At 42.2% G+C, this 18,698-nt stretch overlaps 1 protein-coding gene across 4 annotated transcripts in view; it reads right to left on the bottom strand.

Annotated features, from left to right (window-relative positions):
• CDH7 (cadherin 7) overlaps positions 1 to 17,015 on the bottom strand; it is a 110,439-nt gene extending 93,424 nt beyond the window's left edge. Inside the window, exons 1-2 of one of the 4 annotated variants that reach the window (XM_081919318.1) lie at positions 16,836 to 17,015; positions 5,532 to 5,756 (exon numbers count right to left, since the gene is read on the bottom strand). In XM_081919318.1, coding sequence (XP_081775444.1) covers positions 5,532 to 5,756; positions 16,836 to 16,961 — 351 coding nt within the window. In that variant the 5' untranslated portion in view covers positions 16,962 to 17,015. Of the gene's footprint in view, positions 1 to 5,531; positions 5,946 to 15,928; positions 16,021 to 16,174; positions 16,715 to 16,835 lie in introns of those variants that run through there. The other 3 variants (XM_081919319.1, XM_081919321.1, XM_081919320.1) reach the window with 3 other exon arrangements.
• Between the last annotated feature and the right edge of the window lie 1,683 nt (positions 17,016 to 18,698).

The following is an 18,698-nucleotide window of genomic DNA, read 5'->3' as shown; positions in this document are numbered from 1 at the left end:
CCTACATACAGTGGTACCTTGGTTTACAAACTTAATCTGTTCCGGAAGCCCATTATTAAACCAAAAACCATTCTTAAACCGAGGCACGCTTTCCCTAATGAGACCTCCCACCACTGGTGCCCTTCCACTGTTTTGATTCCGTTCTTAGACCGATGTAAAGTTCACAAGCCAGGACACTACTTTCAGTTTTGTGGAGTTCATAAACCGAATAGTTCGTAAACAGGCCTGTTCTTAAACCGAGGTACCACTGTACTTATATACTTCCACCACCATTTCTGACTAGGATGTATTCTTTATTGATAAGTGAGATTTAGAATTCCCATCTTCACCACCAAGTGATCCCAGGGCAGAAGTGCATATCCTCAATTTTGAAAAAGAGGAAAAAACCAAAACCCGTATCATATAACCACATTACTTTTAAAATGATTGTGACCCTTTATTAGAAGAAGAATAGGGGGAGTATGACTCAGTTATTTTTACTTGATCTCTCAGTGGCTTCATCAAGGTATCCTTCTGAGCAGGCTTAGTAGGGTGAGTATTGGAAGCTTTGTTTTACAGTGGCTCCAATCCTATCTCTGGGATCGGTTTCAGAATATAACATTGGATGACTGTCTTTTGGTCCCCTAGCAGTTGTGCTGAGGGCTGCTAAAGGGTACCATCTTCTCCCCAGTGCTGTTTAACACCCACATGAAGCCACTGAGATCAGTTATTAGGAGATTTGTGTTGTCAAGAATCTCCTCTACTTTTCTATAACTGATATGATGGACCAATGCCTGGACTCGGTGGTGAGCTGGATAATGACCCATAAATTGACTTTGATTCCTGGCAATAGCAAGGAACTATGGGTGAATAGTTCCTGAATGCTGGATATTGGTCCACTGGATATTGGTTTTGTATGGGATTGTACACCTGCTGAAAGAGAAGGTTTGTAATCTGGGGGTGCTTCAGCATCCATCTTTGTTGCTAGAGGCCCAGGTGACCTCAGTGGCTAGCAGTGCCTTTTTCAGCTCTGGTTGGTTCACCAGCTACAGTTCTTTTAGACAGAGATGACATGGCCACTGTACTCCATGCTATGGTAACTTGCAGTTTGGAATAATGCAATGTACTCTACATGAGGTTGCCTTTGAAGACAACTCAAAAACTTCAACTGTTCCAAAATGCAGCAGCCAGATTTCCCCACTCCCATGTCCCTTGGACATAACACCTGGTTTAAAACAGCTGCAACTGGTTGCCAGGTCATGTCACGTTAGTGCTCACAATAGTATTTAAGATCCTATGCAATACAGGCCCCAAATATCTGAAAGACCAGATTCTCCTGTATTGATCCTCATGGGTGCTGAGATTGACAGTGGGGCCCTTTGGTAGTTCCTCTGCCCTGAGGTTCGGGGGGTGGCAGCCCAAGAGAGGGCATTTTCTGTGGCAGCCCGTAAGTTGTGAGACTCCCACCCCACAGAGATGTGCCCTGCATCTTCATTATACAGCTTCCAGCAAATGCTGAAGACACACCTCTTTACCCCGGCTTTTGACACCTGAGGATATATTAGGGCAGTGTTTCCCAACCTTGTGCCTCCAGATGTAATTGGCCTACAACTCCCATCATCCCTAGCTAGCAAGACCAGTGGTCAGGGATGATGGGAGTTGTAGTTCAAAAACAGCTGGAGGCACAAGGTTGGGAAACACTGTATTAGGGACCCACTTTAATTTTGATGATTGTAAGTTGTTTAAAACTGTTTTTACTATCATGTGTCAATGCTGTAAGCTGCCCTGGGACCTTAGGGTGATGCGCCAGTAATTAATAATAACAATAATAATAATTATAAGAGGCCTGGTGCTTTAATTCTGATTTCACCCAGTGATTTATTTAGTTCTGACTTTCATTCACTACTGACAGCTAAAGTCTTTCTTTGTAAAGTGTATCTCAATCTGGCTACATAAATGGTATTCTTTCAAAGAGGCATTTCTTCAAAACTTGGTGGAGTCAGCGGTGTTCTAACAATAACCACAATGGGATCTTGTACAACACAACTCCTTCCTGGGTTCCTTGTACAATCTCATCAGAAACATCTTGTTAGGATGATGCACCTGTCAGTGATCTGCAAACCAGTAATAGAGATTCAGTGTATCTGGGGATGGGGGAAAGGGTTTCTTTTTTTAAGATGAATCCTTTCTTCTAGTGAGATAGATAGATTCGTAATAAGAAGACCAGGGAATAGCTGTTTGTTTTCATCTATAATCATCTCATTATAGGCAATTTTAATCACTTGCACTTAACAATCAGTTGCACTTAATAATGATCAGTCATTTTAAATGCTATTTTTATCAATTTCTCTTGATCAAATAAATATAGATTTGCAGGGGGGTGGGGGGAGTCTATACACATGCACACACATGCTATCCAAACTTCATCTCCATATCTCTCCTATTCCTTCCCCACTGTCTTTTGTCAGTCTGTCACTAAAGGACTACAGAACAAAGATATGACAGCAAATCAGGGATAGTATATTCAATCACAATCAAAGTCTTTGGAAAAGGCACAGCATAAGCCTTACGGAGAAAGTGATGGCCTAGAGCACAGCGTATTGTCAGAGGCCTGGAAGCACTTTAGAGCTGTGAAAGGTGTGGCAGGGGCAGCGGGGGGAATAAGTATCTGAACTGCTGTCTTGATGAGAACTCTGCCTGGCGCTGGTTACCTTGGGAAGAAAAGATGCTTAAAACCAAAGTAAAGAGAAACAGTGCTTGCCACATGTGTTTCGTTATGATGATGCTTTGGATGGAACAGTACATTTTGATCAAGAGGGAGAACTAACAAAATCCTAGGTATCTGGAACTACCCTATGTGCAAAGATAGGATTTCACAGTTGCTGGACTCCAAAAACCAGTTTAGGCAGCTGAAGTTAGCATAAGCATAATCAATGTGCAGAGATTATTCTACGTCCTTCACCACTATTAAAACTTTGCTAAGCAAGGTGCTGAACATAAGAATGGCCTTTCTATGTGGACCAAGCCCAGCATTCTGGACTTATATTTACTAACAGATTATATAATGATAGAACTGTAGGGTTGAAAGGGACCACAAGGCTCCTCTAGCCAACCTCCTATGATGCCAGAATATTTTGCCCAACATTGGGCTCATACCCATGACGGACAGAGCTACCCAAGCATATGATAACTATATAATCCAGATCTGGAAGTAAATATGATATTTGCAGCTTGGGCACATCACACCATTGTGAACTGACTTATTACCCTGCCACTGATCTAAATATGGGAACTTTGGATTCAAAGGGAGGCAGGTAAGAAGGTAATCTGTCTGTTTTAGGTTCCAAGTTTTACTTTATAAATTCTGGATGAAACTGGGAGCTATTGAAATGCCGAGCTCATTGCTTCAGGAGAATTCTTATCAGTATTCTGTCCAAAGCAAATAAATTAAAGAACATTAGGGTTGCATGGTTAAGCAGTCAAACAAAATATGGAAATTCCCATAATATGGTTGCATGCACATCTTTAGCTCTGCCTGCCTGTGTACATGGATTTCCATACAGACTTTAATTACAGTATTTCTCAAATAATATAACAGTGTGTGATATTTCTCCTTCAGCTTCAGACACACATGCACAGAATCCGAGAGTGCCATTCGCTATTATTTGTATGCCAAACAATCCCCACTGAAAAACAAAAAAGCACAAAGTAATCCATTTTCACCCAGCATACTCTACAATAACAACAAACATTTGCAGCTCGTCTGCTTCCAAGTCACCTACCCCTTCCTAAATATTGCCAATGTACGTGCAATCAGCCAAATGAGCTCAGCAATTAAATGCTTCATTCCCTACTCAAGCTAAAAGCTGGTTCATAATGCAGTATACCTGCCACAGTTCCACCTTTTTTTTTTTTTTTAGCTGCTGTGATTGCAGGAACAACTAAGGCTGCCAAGAAGTCGTGTGTGTGCATTCATGGAGAGCTCAGCTCATGCATTACGTTTGCCTTCGCCAACATGGTGCCCCCTCAAATGCTGATGGACTCCAAGACCCACCTGCACTAGCCAACATGGCCAGTGGTCAAGGATGATGGGAGTTCAACATCTGGAGGGCTGAACATTGGAGAAAGCTTTCTTATGTTAAGGTTTGGTAAGGGAGAACTAAATGGATCCTCAGGTAATGTGTGAACTGTGGAAATGGAATAAGTATCCCAGAAATAGCAAGAGGTTTGTGGACAACATCACAGATCCATGGGGGTGGGAAGAAAGTGGTGCTGTGCAAATGTGACGTGAAGCAATTAACTGGAAGCTACTGAAATACCAAGCTCATTTCCTCAGAAGAATTCTTACCAATATTCAGTTCAAAGCAAACAAATTAAATGATGTTATTCAATTGCACAGCATGGGGGAAAGACATGAGGATGCAACTCTGGTCTTTGCATCTATTACTTTATCCAGTGATGCTCCTTAAAGTGCTATCCAAAAAGGTCAATTCCATAAGAAAAGGCAAATGCTCGAAAATCTAATAGCTGTAAAACAGCCATTTAAACAATCTGTTATTCCCTAAATATAAGAACATAAGAAGAAGCCTGCCTATTTAGTCCAGTATCCTGGCTCCCTCAGGAGCTAGCTAGATGGATCTGGGAAGCCCATAAGAAGGGTCTGCCTTATTATTCTTCCCTAACCACTAGTACTGCTTCTTATCCTGGAGGAATTATACAACCATTGTGTCTAGTAACTCTATCCTCCATTAATATAAGTAACCTCCTGCAAACAGCCTCATTTCTGGAAATAAAGAATTCTTATTGCAAAACTGAATCTATATATTTATGTACTAAGAAATCTAACTTCTGATGTCTTTCCTCTCTGATTCTTTCATATTACATTGTTTAAGACTGGGATCCTTAATTCAACATTAATTCAGTGACACCTCTGTATATGATTGCACTGTACATCCCCCTTTAAATTGGTGGTCATCACCACATCGTCTGGAAGTGAATTCCACAGTTTAACTATGGTTCGATTCCTCCCAAGGGGAGGTTTCAGAAAGCTTAGAGGCAGATTAGTATAGAACCCCAGAGGTAACCAAGCAAATGTAATTTTATCTTCCAAGTCAGGCTTTGAACGTGGCACTTTGGGAAACATAAGACCTTTTGAGACAGTTTCTGCTCAAGCCAAACACGTTTATTTTCCATTAAGGCCCACAAACCCTTGCAATTGCTTTCCTGATCCCACTGGCCAAGGGGCCGAGGATATTTCACAAAAGGTTCAGTGTCACTGTCATGGATACTAACTGTAGTGCCAGAGCTACCTATGGGGCTGAAGACTTTACACATGTCTACCAGTGTGAGGGAAAATGGAAAGGTAGCAACAAACAAGAATCACACTTGAGGGGTTTGTAGCATAAGGTCCAAGTCTTCTGAAATAAATGAATCTTACTTCCAAGTAGATGTCTCTTTACCACAACTTACTCTACAATAATTCATGATCACAGTTTTAGTGGCTTCTGACAGACAAGTATCTCTGCCATAGGACATTTGATCAAATCTCCTACCTTTCCTACATAGAGGGGATCATTTCCCATGTATTCCTCCAGCACGAAGAACTGATTCCACACCCAGCTGCGTTTGGTTCGTGATCTCCCAGATTGGAAATAGGGCTTTGACCTGGATCTAGGGAGTTCTGTTTGACTCATCCCAGAAAGACAGAGGAAAAGCGCTATTATCTGCAAAAAATGGCAGAACTCCACCTTGCCAAACTTCATTTTTTCTTCTTCTCCCTGTGTGAGGAAAATAAAAAATAAAAAACCTTGACAAGAGAGAGTGGGCACAGTTCCAGTTGGCTTAGTAGCTGTAGCCTCCAGCAGGATGTCAGCTGGGAGTCCAGAGATAATAATTTGTGGAGTGTTCGATTAAAAAAGGTCTCCACTACTGAATAGCCTTCACAAGAGAAATGGTGTAAGAGGCACCTATAAAGGAAAAACAGAAAAGAACTGTTGTCAGAATTATTTCTTGGTAAATTACATTTCTTTCAGCTTTCATTTGCTACAACTTATACTTTACATTTCGCCCATCAAAAGGAAGCGAGATGCAATATTTTGGCATTCTGTGTGCTTTTTCCTTTGATTACTGTTATTGAGCAATGGCTAAGTGTATCTATGTTTGAGAAAGAGAAAGACTGAGAGTATTTCTTTTTACTAGCAGAGAGCCTGTCAGGAATATGTCCTGAATTTAGGAATGGCCTCCACTGCCCTTGGCAGTTCTAGCTAACACTTTGCAGGTGAAATGAAGAAGGGCCTCTGAAGAGGCATGAACATGATAGGTAGGTTCATATGGCAGGATATCTGCAGTTTCTAAGATATCCTGGTCCAAAGCCATTTAGAGCTTTAATGGTCAAAACCAACACCTGCAGTATGAGACTTGGAAGAAGGTAAACTTGGGTGGGTAGTTGACTCTTTGGCCTGCAATCCTCTGCCATCAGGCAAGAGTATTTCATCCCAGAGACATATACTTTCTAGGCTGGACACATTGGTAGTGACACCCTCTCAAGTATTTCTAAGCACATGCTGCTCCTGCAATGTTACAGTAATGTTATACCAATGTCACAGACAGATGCTCTGCCACTAATATTTAGCATCAGGGTGCTAATCCTATTGTTTTACAACAAGAGCTGTAAACATAAACATTATCACAAGGAAATCTATTTCAGTGGACTGGAGCTGACATCTGAGTAAACATATTTAAAATTTAAAATAAAGTATGTGGTTAGTTGCCATTGTGCTGTATTCTTAAAGAACACAGTACAATGTTGGACCTTGGTTGAAGTAACATACAAAGCACAGGGCAACCTTGAGACTGTCATTATATCACAGCCTATATTACTACCCTGGACTGTTGATAAAATAAAATGGAGGTGGATTTGGGGTGATACATACAACACTGTGAACCACTTAGTGAAAGGGTGGCATGAAAATATAATACAGAAATGAAGCTCTTGCTTTTTCTTGGAACAGCTCCATCAACTTTAGTACCAATTAGTCAACCAACACATGCCTCCTTTGTGCAATGTTTGCGATATGTCTGTAATATGCAAATAGGCTGTAATGCAATATGGTGGCTTCAGGTGGATGGGACATGGTAACCTAAGCAACCATTTGTCTTATCAAATGTGCCCCCTCTCTCTGCATATGCTTCTCAAACCTAACTCAAAGCAGGTATCATATTCCTTTCAATGATCTCTTTATTTTCCTATTTCCTTTTATAGCATTGTTATGCTATGTGGCAAGTTGAATGTTTAGAACTTCTCTCAAGTGGAATGATTATATTGTAGGGTTTTGTTTGCTTGCTTGCTTGTTTTTGGCGGGGCCGCCAAAGTGAGGTAGCCAAAGTAATGCTCTCCAGATGCTGTTTAACTCCAATTCCCATCAGTCCCAGCAAGCAACAGTTAGGGATGATGAGAACTGCAGTCCAACAATGTTAAGAGGACAACAGGTTGTCTATTCCTGCCTTAAATAGTAAGTGGTAGTTGGCAAGCCAGACCAGGCCCAGAAAGTATCAAAAAGCAAAAGCCTAACCAGGGTGCTGTTGATTTAATTTTAGCACGTTTGGATGTCTTAGGGGCAGGGACCAGTTCTGCTCCTCTAGCTGTGGAAGTCACACAGGAAGCAGGTATGGTTGCCCCAGAAACAGGTGAAGCATTTGCTTCCCAACAATGGAATTGCCCAGGGTGGCATCCACAATCTTTCAGTTCTTTCAGCTGTGATGCTCCTTTGCAATACTCTTCAAAAGGTACACCAGAACCATAATACAAATAAAAGCACTTCTGATTACAGAATCCATTTAATGCCTTTTTATAGTACTTCCTTGTAGCAGAAGATCTCTGCTTAAGAGGCTGGTGTGATAAACCACAACCCGACTGTGTATGCTAACTAAGCAGTAGCAATTTATAAGTCTTCCTACTTAAAACATCAGTGCTTCATTCTGTAAGGCAGAGAGAGAGAGAATATATTTGATTAATGATCCCAATAACCTTAAAATACCAGGTTGGGCAGGAAGAAATGCTGGGAGAAGATTTTGCTTCTACTGAATCACCTAAATATTAAACCGCCATCAGCCAATCAGTCAGCACAAATGTGTGAATGGTTATACATATACATATACCAGTTATGGAGATCAACATGAAAATGATATCAAAAGTTATATTACTGATATGATAACTGCAGCGATTGTTGGCAACTTGAAGCTGAGAAACAACTAACATCACAATCACCAATGATGAGTCATGTTGGATCCCTCTCTGCCCTCCCCTCCCCCCCCCCGCCACCCCACTTCTAAACACCTCAGGCAATTATTCAGCAACAGAGAGGCAAGTTGGCAGTTGTTAAGCCTATCATGGATTGCCAATAGTCTGGCCTTTCACTTGCAGTGTCTATCTTTTAAACAGAATGATGAAATCAACCTGGACTTTCTAATTAAACCACAGCTTTAAATAAGATTTAACAATTCAACACAAAAGAGATGTCACTTCGTTTCTTTCCAACTAAATTCATGGGGATACACTGAGATGGCTTTAAAAAGTGCAAGAATGAGTGTGACTCGATTCAGACATCATAGCAAACTGTGGACTGCATTAATAAAGGTTATTAAGCTATGGTAAAGCGTCCAAGCATACAGGGAAATTGTGATTTTTGATTTACAGTTGCTTCTCTGCTTTTATGACTTCCGCCTTTTGTTTTCCATTTGCTCAGTGCTTCTGTTTCTATAAGGTACCTTGCCCCACAGCCACAACTATAGTTGCAATTATAGTTTGTCAATTCAGGTACAATAACAAACCATAGTAAACACAATATACAAACCATGTTGTTGTTTTTATTATACTTATTTCTACCCCGTGTTTTTTCTGATGGGCCTCAAGATGCTTTTGCAAATCTATTTCAAGTCATGTTTGGTTTGCTGGCTGATAGAAGCCATGGTTTGTCCAGACATCCTACCAAACTATGATTTAGTTTCCCTAACCTTGACGTGGTTTAACGGCTGAACAGTGCCTGTTTCTGCATCCTTCCATTACCGTTCTAACCACACAGATCCAGCTTAGTTGTAGTAGCCATCTGATATTGATAAACTGTCAGCTTCCTTCAGAGAGGCAACAGATTGTTATTTAACAGGGATAAAAATACCAGCTCAATTTTCATAAGAAATGTCAGTAAAACATTTGCAATATGTTAGGGCCTCTTTTCAAAGCACTTTGAAATGTCTTGCTCCCAGGAAACATTTATACTCCAGGATTGCCGTAACCTTTATTGTGACAAAAAAAAAAAGCTGCTATCCTTTCCTCTAAACCTGAAGAAGAGCGTGAAAATTGCCATGTGGAGAGCCACTATAATCCAAAGGCACAGCCATAAGCAGCAAACAGTCAAGAGCTTACCCACAGCCACCACTGTGGAGCTATCAGAAACAAAGGGCTGCTGAAGGAAATGGCAGTCTCGTGTTGTTGCTTCCCCCTCCATCGCATGTGTTTTCCAGTTACATCATATCCTGACATAATTTTGCTAAGCATTAGCACCGCTTCACTTTACTGGCGGTGGCTGGCGGGGAACATGCAGTGTAAAGAAATCAGGCTCTGATGTAAATTGAACTATATATTGCAAAGGACATGGGGACAAATATTGCAACGTTTTGGCTGGCAGCCCTGGGTTTATTATCATGGCTGCATAAACACTATATATTTAAACCACATATTGAAACTCCCAAAGAGTCCTGGAAACTCTAGTCAGTGTTAGAAACTCATATACAATCTAATTACCAAATGACGCCTCAAACCTGGGTTACGGTCGCCACCATGGAAAGTCTGAGTGCTGTTTTTGTTTGTTGTTTTGCAGTGGACTTTATTGTTGTTGCTGCTGCTGTTATTTTCATTTCTACAGCGCTTTATGTTTTAAAGAATGAATTTCAAAGTGGTTTACAACACATGAAAACATCAAATAAAACAATCCGGAATAAAACAAATTCAAGTTTCAATGAAAATATTCCAGGTCCTTCTCAAAGTGACACTTTGTTTTCCCCATTCGTCAAGCTTGCATCTAGAGATCGCCACGTGGTTGCAATTGGACCCGTGTTATTTGCAAAATGCGTCTGGTGACTGGCTAATTTTGAACACTGACTGTAGTTTAAGGGTGCTGGTTCCCAGGATCCGGGGGGGGGGGAGTCATGTGTTTTAGACGTGCTTTAAATATATGGTGTGTACACATTACATATATACTATCACCATGGCATAGTAAGAAACCTTGCATACCTTTTAATGGTAACAGAGATCATCAATAACTCCCCTTAGCACAATGCTAAATATCTGAAAGAAGAGTTATACAAAACCACCAGAATCTTGAGCCAGATGCAGTCTTGGGAAGGGGGCATCTATGCAGTTCTGGTGTCAGATCCACAGGGAGTGACTTTTTTGGGGGGGAATACCTGAAGTAAGTAAACAAGTGACTAACCCTGGCCTACAAAACACTGGCATCGTTTGCAGGAAGCCCTCATTATTTACCCATTTTCAAATGGGTTGAGCAGGATGTTTCATTGTTCTAATTATTTTTGTTCAGTTAAGTGGCAACACATTTTTCCAACTGGATAGTTTACTTGCTTTCGTCTTAATGGCTGTTATTTTATCTGCACAAATTCTTTACTTTTATTTCTTTGCCTTTCCAGTCTGTTTAACACTGCGGTGTAGTAAACTTCTAAAAAAAAAATGGGAAAGCAATATCAAGTTTATAATATCCTTCCATTCTTGCAGAACAGTTAATTATTTATTAAATATACTTTATCCCCTGTTTCATATAGAAGTATGTACTAAAGCTATAAACACACAAATACACATTACTGAGCTATATGTATGTGTCGGAATAAGCATCGTTTCAGGATCATTTACTGTACAAAGTCGTTAAATATCATCACAGCTTTCATATTACTGAAAGGCCTTTTAACTGCCAAGGCATACATTCAAGGCTTGTGTTTGTCAGCTTCAGCAACTAATATTACTACCACTGAAAGCAATAAAGAGACTGCACCTTCCTCCTACGATTTAGGTGTCATTTGTGTCATCTCTGCTTCAAGGAGTAAAGTACTAAGTGAAGGAGAAAGTGACTCAAAGATTTTGTTTTAAAATGCACTTGTCTCAACCTTGAATGTCTTCGGAATGCACAATTGATGAACGGGCAAAAAGAGCTGGAGGAAAAATTATTTGCAGTTGCAATTAGCGTATATGTTAAACATCTAATTATAACTGAAGATCAAACAGTTCAAAAGGTTTTTTTTTAAAAAAAAACCTCAAGTTCTATTAACAACTCTATTTTTAACTCTAATTTGAAATATTTTCATTTTTTATCACTGCAGCCCATATACTGTGAAAGAACTCAGCATTTTAATTCAATAATCTCTATACAAAAACACAGAGAAGCATATTCTCTGGTTCTTGGTTTTATATTGGGATAGAATACTGTAATCATGTATATTTTACAGAAAGGGTTTTTAAAAAAATATTAGTAATGAATGACTACTAAAAATCCACTCCAATATGTTTTAACACACATATTTAGTTCACTAGCCTATAAAACTGTTGAGGTTGTTTTTTAATTAACAGTTCTTGCTACCTGCATGTAACCTTAAGTGTCCCATTAGAAAAGAAATTGTATTCTAAAATATAGTGGCAAATAAAGTTTCACTTAATTTTTTTTGCACCTGATCTCAAGTACATTTGCTTGGAAAAAAGCCCCACTGACTCTATGAAACCTATTTCCAAGTAAACGGATTTTTAAGGTTCCAACCATTATATATGGAACATAATTCCCATACTGCAAACACAGTTACATGAAAGTTACAAGGACTTACTTCCAAGAAACTGCCTTTAGCATTGAGCTGTGCTTCACAGTGTTCATATATGTGCAGTCATTATAAACAGTTAACTATAGCGCGCGGCCACAGATTTAGATAGGATGCATAAGATTTTTCTCACCTCTAAAAATACTAATTATTATATTTGACTACAAGTACGATCAGCACCATGATAACAATAATTGCAATTCTGATCCAGTTAGCTGAGATGTCATGAATGAGTGATCTTAACAGTGTTTATTAACTTATATAGCAATTAAACTTTTGTGAAGTGGCATGTTCTTTTCCTTCCCTTACCTGACCTTTAGGCACAAATCCATCCTTTCCATTTACATCCCAAAGCCCACTTCACCCCAACTCTCAATCTGCCATTTTGGGGGAAGACTGATCTTCTGCTTGAGGCTTTGCCCCATCAGTATTTTTCTCCTCTATTCCTGACCTCCTGTTATAATTTACAGACCCATAGAAAGGCAGCTTGCTCTAAGAACTTTCCATATCTTATCCATGTCATCCACAGGGCAAGAGTTCTCCATTGCAAGGTCATGTGCAGCCTTTTAATGCCCTCAATGCTTCTTTCACATCTATTTCCCATTTTCTTAATGGCTTTGGCTTCTCAGCATTATCGCACCGCCCAGTTGTTAACCCTGATTCTTACTTTCCTTGGAAACAACCCTGATATGGAGTGCAGACAATGGCAACTGGAAAATTATACCCCATCTAGGTCAACAGTGCAAGATCTATCCCTTCATCTTCACACTACTCCTCAGTCTTTCAATCAAGTAACGCTCTGTGTGTTGTGATAATTCCACCATTGACTGCTATCCCCAAAGTCTGAACTACGACCCCTTGAATACTTGTGGAAGCAGCAGGTCTGCCCCATGATAGCTGATCAGCTATAGCTACAGCATTTACAATTTGTCATTCTCTTTCACAAACCCACAGGGAAAACCAAATTGCTTTTGGTACAACATCTAAGTCCGCCTCCTGTGGGCTTTCAAGCATAACTGCACACCCCTCTCCAACCTTAAAAGATAAATGTTCAATTTTTCAGGCATGTTCAATGCACCTTTGCTTCATGGACCCTAAACAGGTGTGGAGGGAGTGGAATCTAGCATACACCACAATTATAACTACGGTAGATTGTGATCCATATTACAACTGCTGACCCAGATGTTCTCAAAGACAGAAGCTGTCTTATTGGGAGAAGTATAGGAGGGTTCCCTGAAGAAGACAGTTCTCTGAAGCTAAAACTGGCTTGATTATATGCATTCAGTTCCCTGTATTAACTATTAAACTTGGCTAAATAGTCACAAAGGAGTGAAAACATATATGGCATGCTTCCTGGTATCTACATCCAAGGAGCATGAACTAGTCCAAATATACGGCCCTGCTACATCGAACTAAGTCCCGGTTCTTCAAACTCACAAGAAAGGACTTGACAAGTTTGCAAAACAAAGAAAAGGCATATTTCTGGGTATGACACAGTTTTCTGTAAGGACTATATACACAAAAAAGTGATAATGATTCTTTACACAACGCTCAAGAAACAGGACTAAAGTGCACAAAGTTTTTTCAACTTTTTAAGATGTGTGTTTAAATTTTACAACATGAAGTTGAGTAACCCAACCCATTTTCCTAAGGTTTTCTCAAATGAGCCTATGATATTAAAATGAGCACATTATTCCAGTCAAATGCCCCTAATTCTCTTTCTTTCTTATTCTGAAGATAAGTGGAGGGGAAAATCATTTCAAAGGTGAAAAAGAAAAAGCCATTCCATCATTTGGAGCACTTTATCCAATGATAGCCTACTAAAGTGCTGCTTCCCCTGCCTGCCTCAACACACACACACACACACAGAGAGAGTTTGAGCTCTTCTATCTTGCTTCCATTTGTCTTCCATTGAGAACAAAATTTCAAGAAATCCCCCAAACGTCCATTTGGGAAAAGAGAGGACAGACTGTTTTTCTATGCTATTTCTATAGCTAAAGCAGAGGTGCAGGAATCAAATCCAGCACTCAACTCTGCCTTTGTTTTCATTTCCTTGTCAAGATTAAGACATCTCCATATACAGAAGGATTACTTTGTAGCAGCTCCCTCCCTGCAAAGCCACTATGTTCCCAGAGGAGGCACTCCTGTATTGCTGCTTATAGCTCCACATTCACACCACCTATCTTTATGCACCCCTTCTCAGCAAGGCTCATCTGATGCCTTACTGTCATGAGAAAGCAGAAGATAAGTCTAGCGAGAAAGCACACATGAACAAATGGTACCTCATCAGCTAAAGAAGACAGTTGAGAAGAAAATGTTACTGCAATATCTGGTTGTGAGATAGACAATGGAATCTTACTTCATCCCAGGCTGTGCTAAGAGTTTCTCAACTCCAGATCACTTAAAAGTTGAAAATAAGCAACTTCCATTAACTACTTACATTTTTGAACACTTTGTGATAAAAAAAAATCTTCTTCACTCTAAAGATGTTGACTCAGGATGAAATAAACATGGTTTTCTATAGGAATAGCAGATATGCCCAGCCCAGCGACTGACTTTTCTAAAGGTTAAACACATGCATGCACCAAAGACCTAGGCTGCAGGTTTAAGGCATTGAAAACACGACGTCAAAATGAGGACCATACGTCTTAGGCAAAAATGGCCATACTCTAGGATGTCTTGCAGTTCTACAGATGCTCTGCAGTTACTCTCTTACACACAAGGAAAGCAGAGCACTGTGGTTCTATCAGCACAGGGAGACTTAAAGAGTGTCGTTGTTAACACCATCCCCCTGAACTATAAGCGGTACTTAATTAGTTATAATCTTTCACTTTTTAAAGGTACAATGTCCTCCAATTAACCCTGAAGACCTTAAAAGTTTTTTCAGAAAGATGATCACTATTAAACACTGGATGGTGCTGTGTCCCTCACCCCCTTATCTTAACCAGCTTAAGCCTTCCATGTGTAGCTCTAGCAAAACCTGAAAACTTTTGGTATTCGCATAGGAATATCCTTACTAGTTCAGATCATCATCCATCCATCTCTAAGTCCTGCTTCTGTGTCTAATCTCAAGTATTTTCTGTTCATAGGAAACCTTTATCAGCTTATTTTAATGCCAAGCAAAACATTGATCAATTAAGCTCCATTTCTGCCAGCTGATTTTATTTACTTATTTGAAATGTTGCTACTCTTTATGAACAGCACAGGCCATACACATTGTACTCCCTCAGGTACTCACACCTTGTGCTGCTTTAAAAGTTAGACTTGGGAGGTTTTGAACTGAAGACAAAGCTCATCTTCAGTCACAGATTTGAAAGGTAAATCATGGCAGCACAGCAGGGAAATACTTTTAAAGAAACCTATAGTTATTTTTTTGCTAAACACTCTGAGTACTGCCATGCCAGTTATTATCAATCGTTGCTGGTATTTATGTATCTGCAGCTTTACAATTTATATTCTGACTGCCAGAAAACAACCAGACCCCTCAATACCATTTCCTACCACTGACCCGTCAGGATATCTGGCTACCTGACATATTAGCACTCACACAAAATCCCAGAATCCAAATGTCAACAGAAAAGCTAGGTTGTTGTCTTTTGCAAAAGATGAACATATCTGACTTTCACTAAAAGGCATAAATGGAAAGGACACATAAATTCATCTGCCATCAAAATTAGCACAATATAGCCAGGGGTGCCTACAGTAGCCTATATATCATTACCAAGAGGGATTTTTGGTTGTAATTGATGGTGGTTGGCTGCTTGTGTCATCCTAGCAAGGTATAATTATATCCAACAAAGCCTAAATATTTTTATTTTCCAAAAGAAAGAAGGGAGGGGGAGAGAAAGGACAATACGTCCTGTTAGATGAAACAATGAAGTCAAGAGTGTCATTTCAAGTCTGCTTTGACTCCAAGCACTTTCTATCAAACAGGGCTATTCTTCCCAACAACTGAAAAGGATTAAAGTATCAACGATTCCGTTTGCAGAATCAAAAAAGCTTCACCGAGCACAGTCTCCCCCCCCCCCTTTCCTTAAACCCATCCCTAACAAAAGTCATCCTGAAGGCAACAGGGACTCACCTGACATCACAAAAGGAAGACCTGAGCATTAGACAAAATGTCCATTTTACTTTATCGATCAGCAGGACGTTTGATCAGCTAGGCAAGCAGGGCAAAAAGCCAAATCTAATTTACAAAAAAAGGGGGGGAAGAATCGGGGGTACACGCACGCACATGCACACGATGGAGGTCAGCAGGAGCCAGTCACACACCGCAGAGGGAACCTCACTAAGTGCATGCTAATTAAAAACACGCTCTCACTTCCACCTTTGCAAAAACTGCGAAACAACCCGGCTTCCAAAGGATGGGGACGGCAGAGGCACGCGCGGAGATCTGCCTGCATCACTAGCCTTCCAGTCCACAGCATCAGTACCAGCAGCAGGCAGTAGGACAAGCGCAAGGTGGTAGCAGTTTAGCTCTCCAGCAAATTGCATGGGGCGGCGGGGAGGGGGGATGAGAAGCTCTGCCCCCTCCCTTGCTTCCTTTTGCAAGAGTAGCTGGCTTCGTCCCAGCTGCCTACGTGATCTACCTCCTGAGCCATTCTCGAGCCGCTTTCTTTCTAAGGGTCCTTATGGGGAGTTTGTTCCCCGCGATCATAGCTTGCTATCTATGGCATCGACTGGTGGGAGGGCGAGGGGAAGAAGTCCGCTCCGGGTGCCTTTTGCAAGCTCGGCGAAATCGAGCATTTCTCCCGGGGAAGCCTCTTTGCCCAGGCAGCGTCTTTGCTGCCAGCGAGAGACACGATCGGCGAGGCAAACTTCGGGACGCGATCCCCTCGCCCGCCCGTCTAGCCGCAGAGCGGTAGCTGACTTTGCCCCGGGACTCGGGAGAAAGGCTTGCGAAGGAGGAAAATGCGAAGTGGGAGGGGAAGGTGGAGAGAAATTAACCCACCGCTTTCCCTGCAATTGCTCTCACGATGCAGCCTTACCTGCTTATTCCGCGCTGCTTCCTTCCCCGCGCGTCTCTCTCGCCTCGCAGCCGCCGAGCCAGAAGCCTTTAATCCAAGCGGGCCGGCGCCGGAGCGGCGAAGTCCTGGCCGCCTCTTCTCGACCATGTGCCCGGGCTCCGCTCGAGAACTTGCTTCGCCTAGGCGAGCGGCTTAGCTTCGGGCGGACGCCGACACAGGGGGTTCCCTCCCCGCCAATCGGAGCCTGCCGAGAGGCCGCGAGAGCCAATGAGCGGCGAGGGGGGTGCTCCTGCGGCGCCGGGCCCCGCCCCGCCCTGCCCAATCGGCGCCGCCCGCCCGAGCGCGGCGGTTCAGCGGCGAGGAGAGCCCCGTTTCCCCGGCCGATCGCGAGCGCCGCGCGCCTTGCCTTCGCTCACTCGCTCGCTCGCTTGGAGAGAAGAGGCGGCCGCGCTTCCTGCGCCTCGATTGGCGATGGAGAGAGGAAAGAGATCCAAGGAGAGAGTCCCCGGGATGCGAGGGGCGGCGGCTGCAGTGCAAGTCCACCCCGGGATCCGTTTTAGGGAGCCCATCCGGAAGGAAAGAGATCCAAGGAGACGGCTCTAGACCGGGAAGGGAGCTCCCGGGACCAGCCAGAGGGAGGCCTCAGGCGGCCCATTCGAGGTCTCGGGAAGAAGGCAGGGAAGTGCGCCTTCCTTAGTTTATTATCATGGCATCCTTGCATTTGTATTGCTGCTCAGTGGGATGAAAGGTGGTATATCAATTTAATTAATAAAATACTTTCAGGGACAGGGAAATTATTTGGCTAGCCTGGGGTACTATATGCATTTACTTTTTCAGGGGACAGAGGCCCGAGGGGCAGCTGTCCCCACCCTCCAAATCAAGTAAATAAATTTTTTAAAAAACTTAACTAAAAGCAGAACTTGCAGAAAGATTTTAGCAGATTTTTCTGAGCACTTGGGGTCAATAGAAAATAATTTAAAGCAACTGTTGTGGAGACATTTCATTCCAATTCTGCTAGACAGAGCCAGACAGAGGATGGTGACAGGTGAGTGTCCTTGCCCTGCCCCTCCACACATAAATCCTGGCTGTATCCATGGACAGAGGTGTGCGACGATGTTGATGATATCGATATCCCACCGTTCCTCTCAAGGAGCTCATGGTTCTCCCTCTCCATATGGGATCCTCACAGCAAACCTGTGAGGTAAGTAACTGGCCACAGGTCAAGCAGGGAGCTTCATAACCAAATGGGGAGGCCCAATGCGCTAACCACCGCATGGCACTTACCCTGCCTTGGGCAGCAGAGCATCTCAAGCTGACCTTGAACACCCATCCTCCTCACCAAAAGACAGGGCGAACAAGGAAGCTAGGGCTAATTGCAGAGTTTGGTGTTGTGGGGCAAGTGCCCTCAACCTAGCCATGTACACAATAATGGCAACAGGGCCTGCTGCTCAGGCTCACCTGCTGTTCCCATGCCCAGGAAGCCAGGCGAGTGTGTAGGGTTTTCACTTGTGGAGGTACATCAGCCATAAGGCCTGAGTCTCCATACTGTGCTCAGACGAGGCTCCTGCTGTGTTCCATTTGCTTGTCCTCTCTCTAGAGTGTCCACACCGGCCTCATATCCACTCCCACAGCACCCAAAGGGAAAGAGGAGATTTACCAGGAAGGAGAGCTCGTTTCACTCAGATATTCTGCTTGTTTTGCAGGTAGCAGTAGTCAGGATTGGACCTGCGCCTCCCTACTGTGCCATACGGAGAAAAAGATAAATGAGGCAGACTGGCATCATATATTTAATTCACTTTCAATGCACATTAACAGCACATGATTCCTCCAAAGAATGGTGAGACTGTAGCTCTGTGAAGGGGGAAACCTACAGTTCCCAGGATT

The sequence above is a fragment of the Podarcis melisellensis genome, assembly GCF_964234715.1.
Source record: "Podarcis melisellensis genome assembly, chromosome: 7".
Classification (NCBI taxonomy): Eukaryota; Metazoa; Chordata; class Lepidosauria; order Squamata; family Lacertidae; genus Podarcis; species Podarcis melisellensis.
Note: the sequence above shows the minus strand (reverse complement) of the source record. Positions and strands in the feature narration are given on the sequence as shown.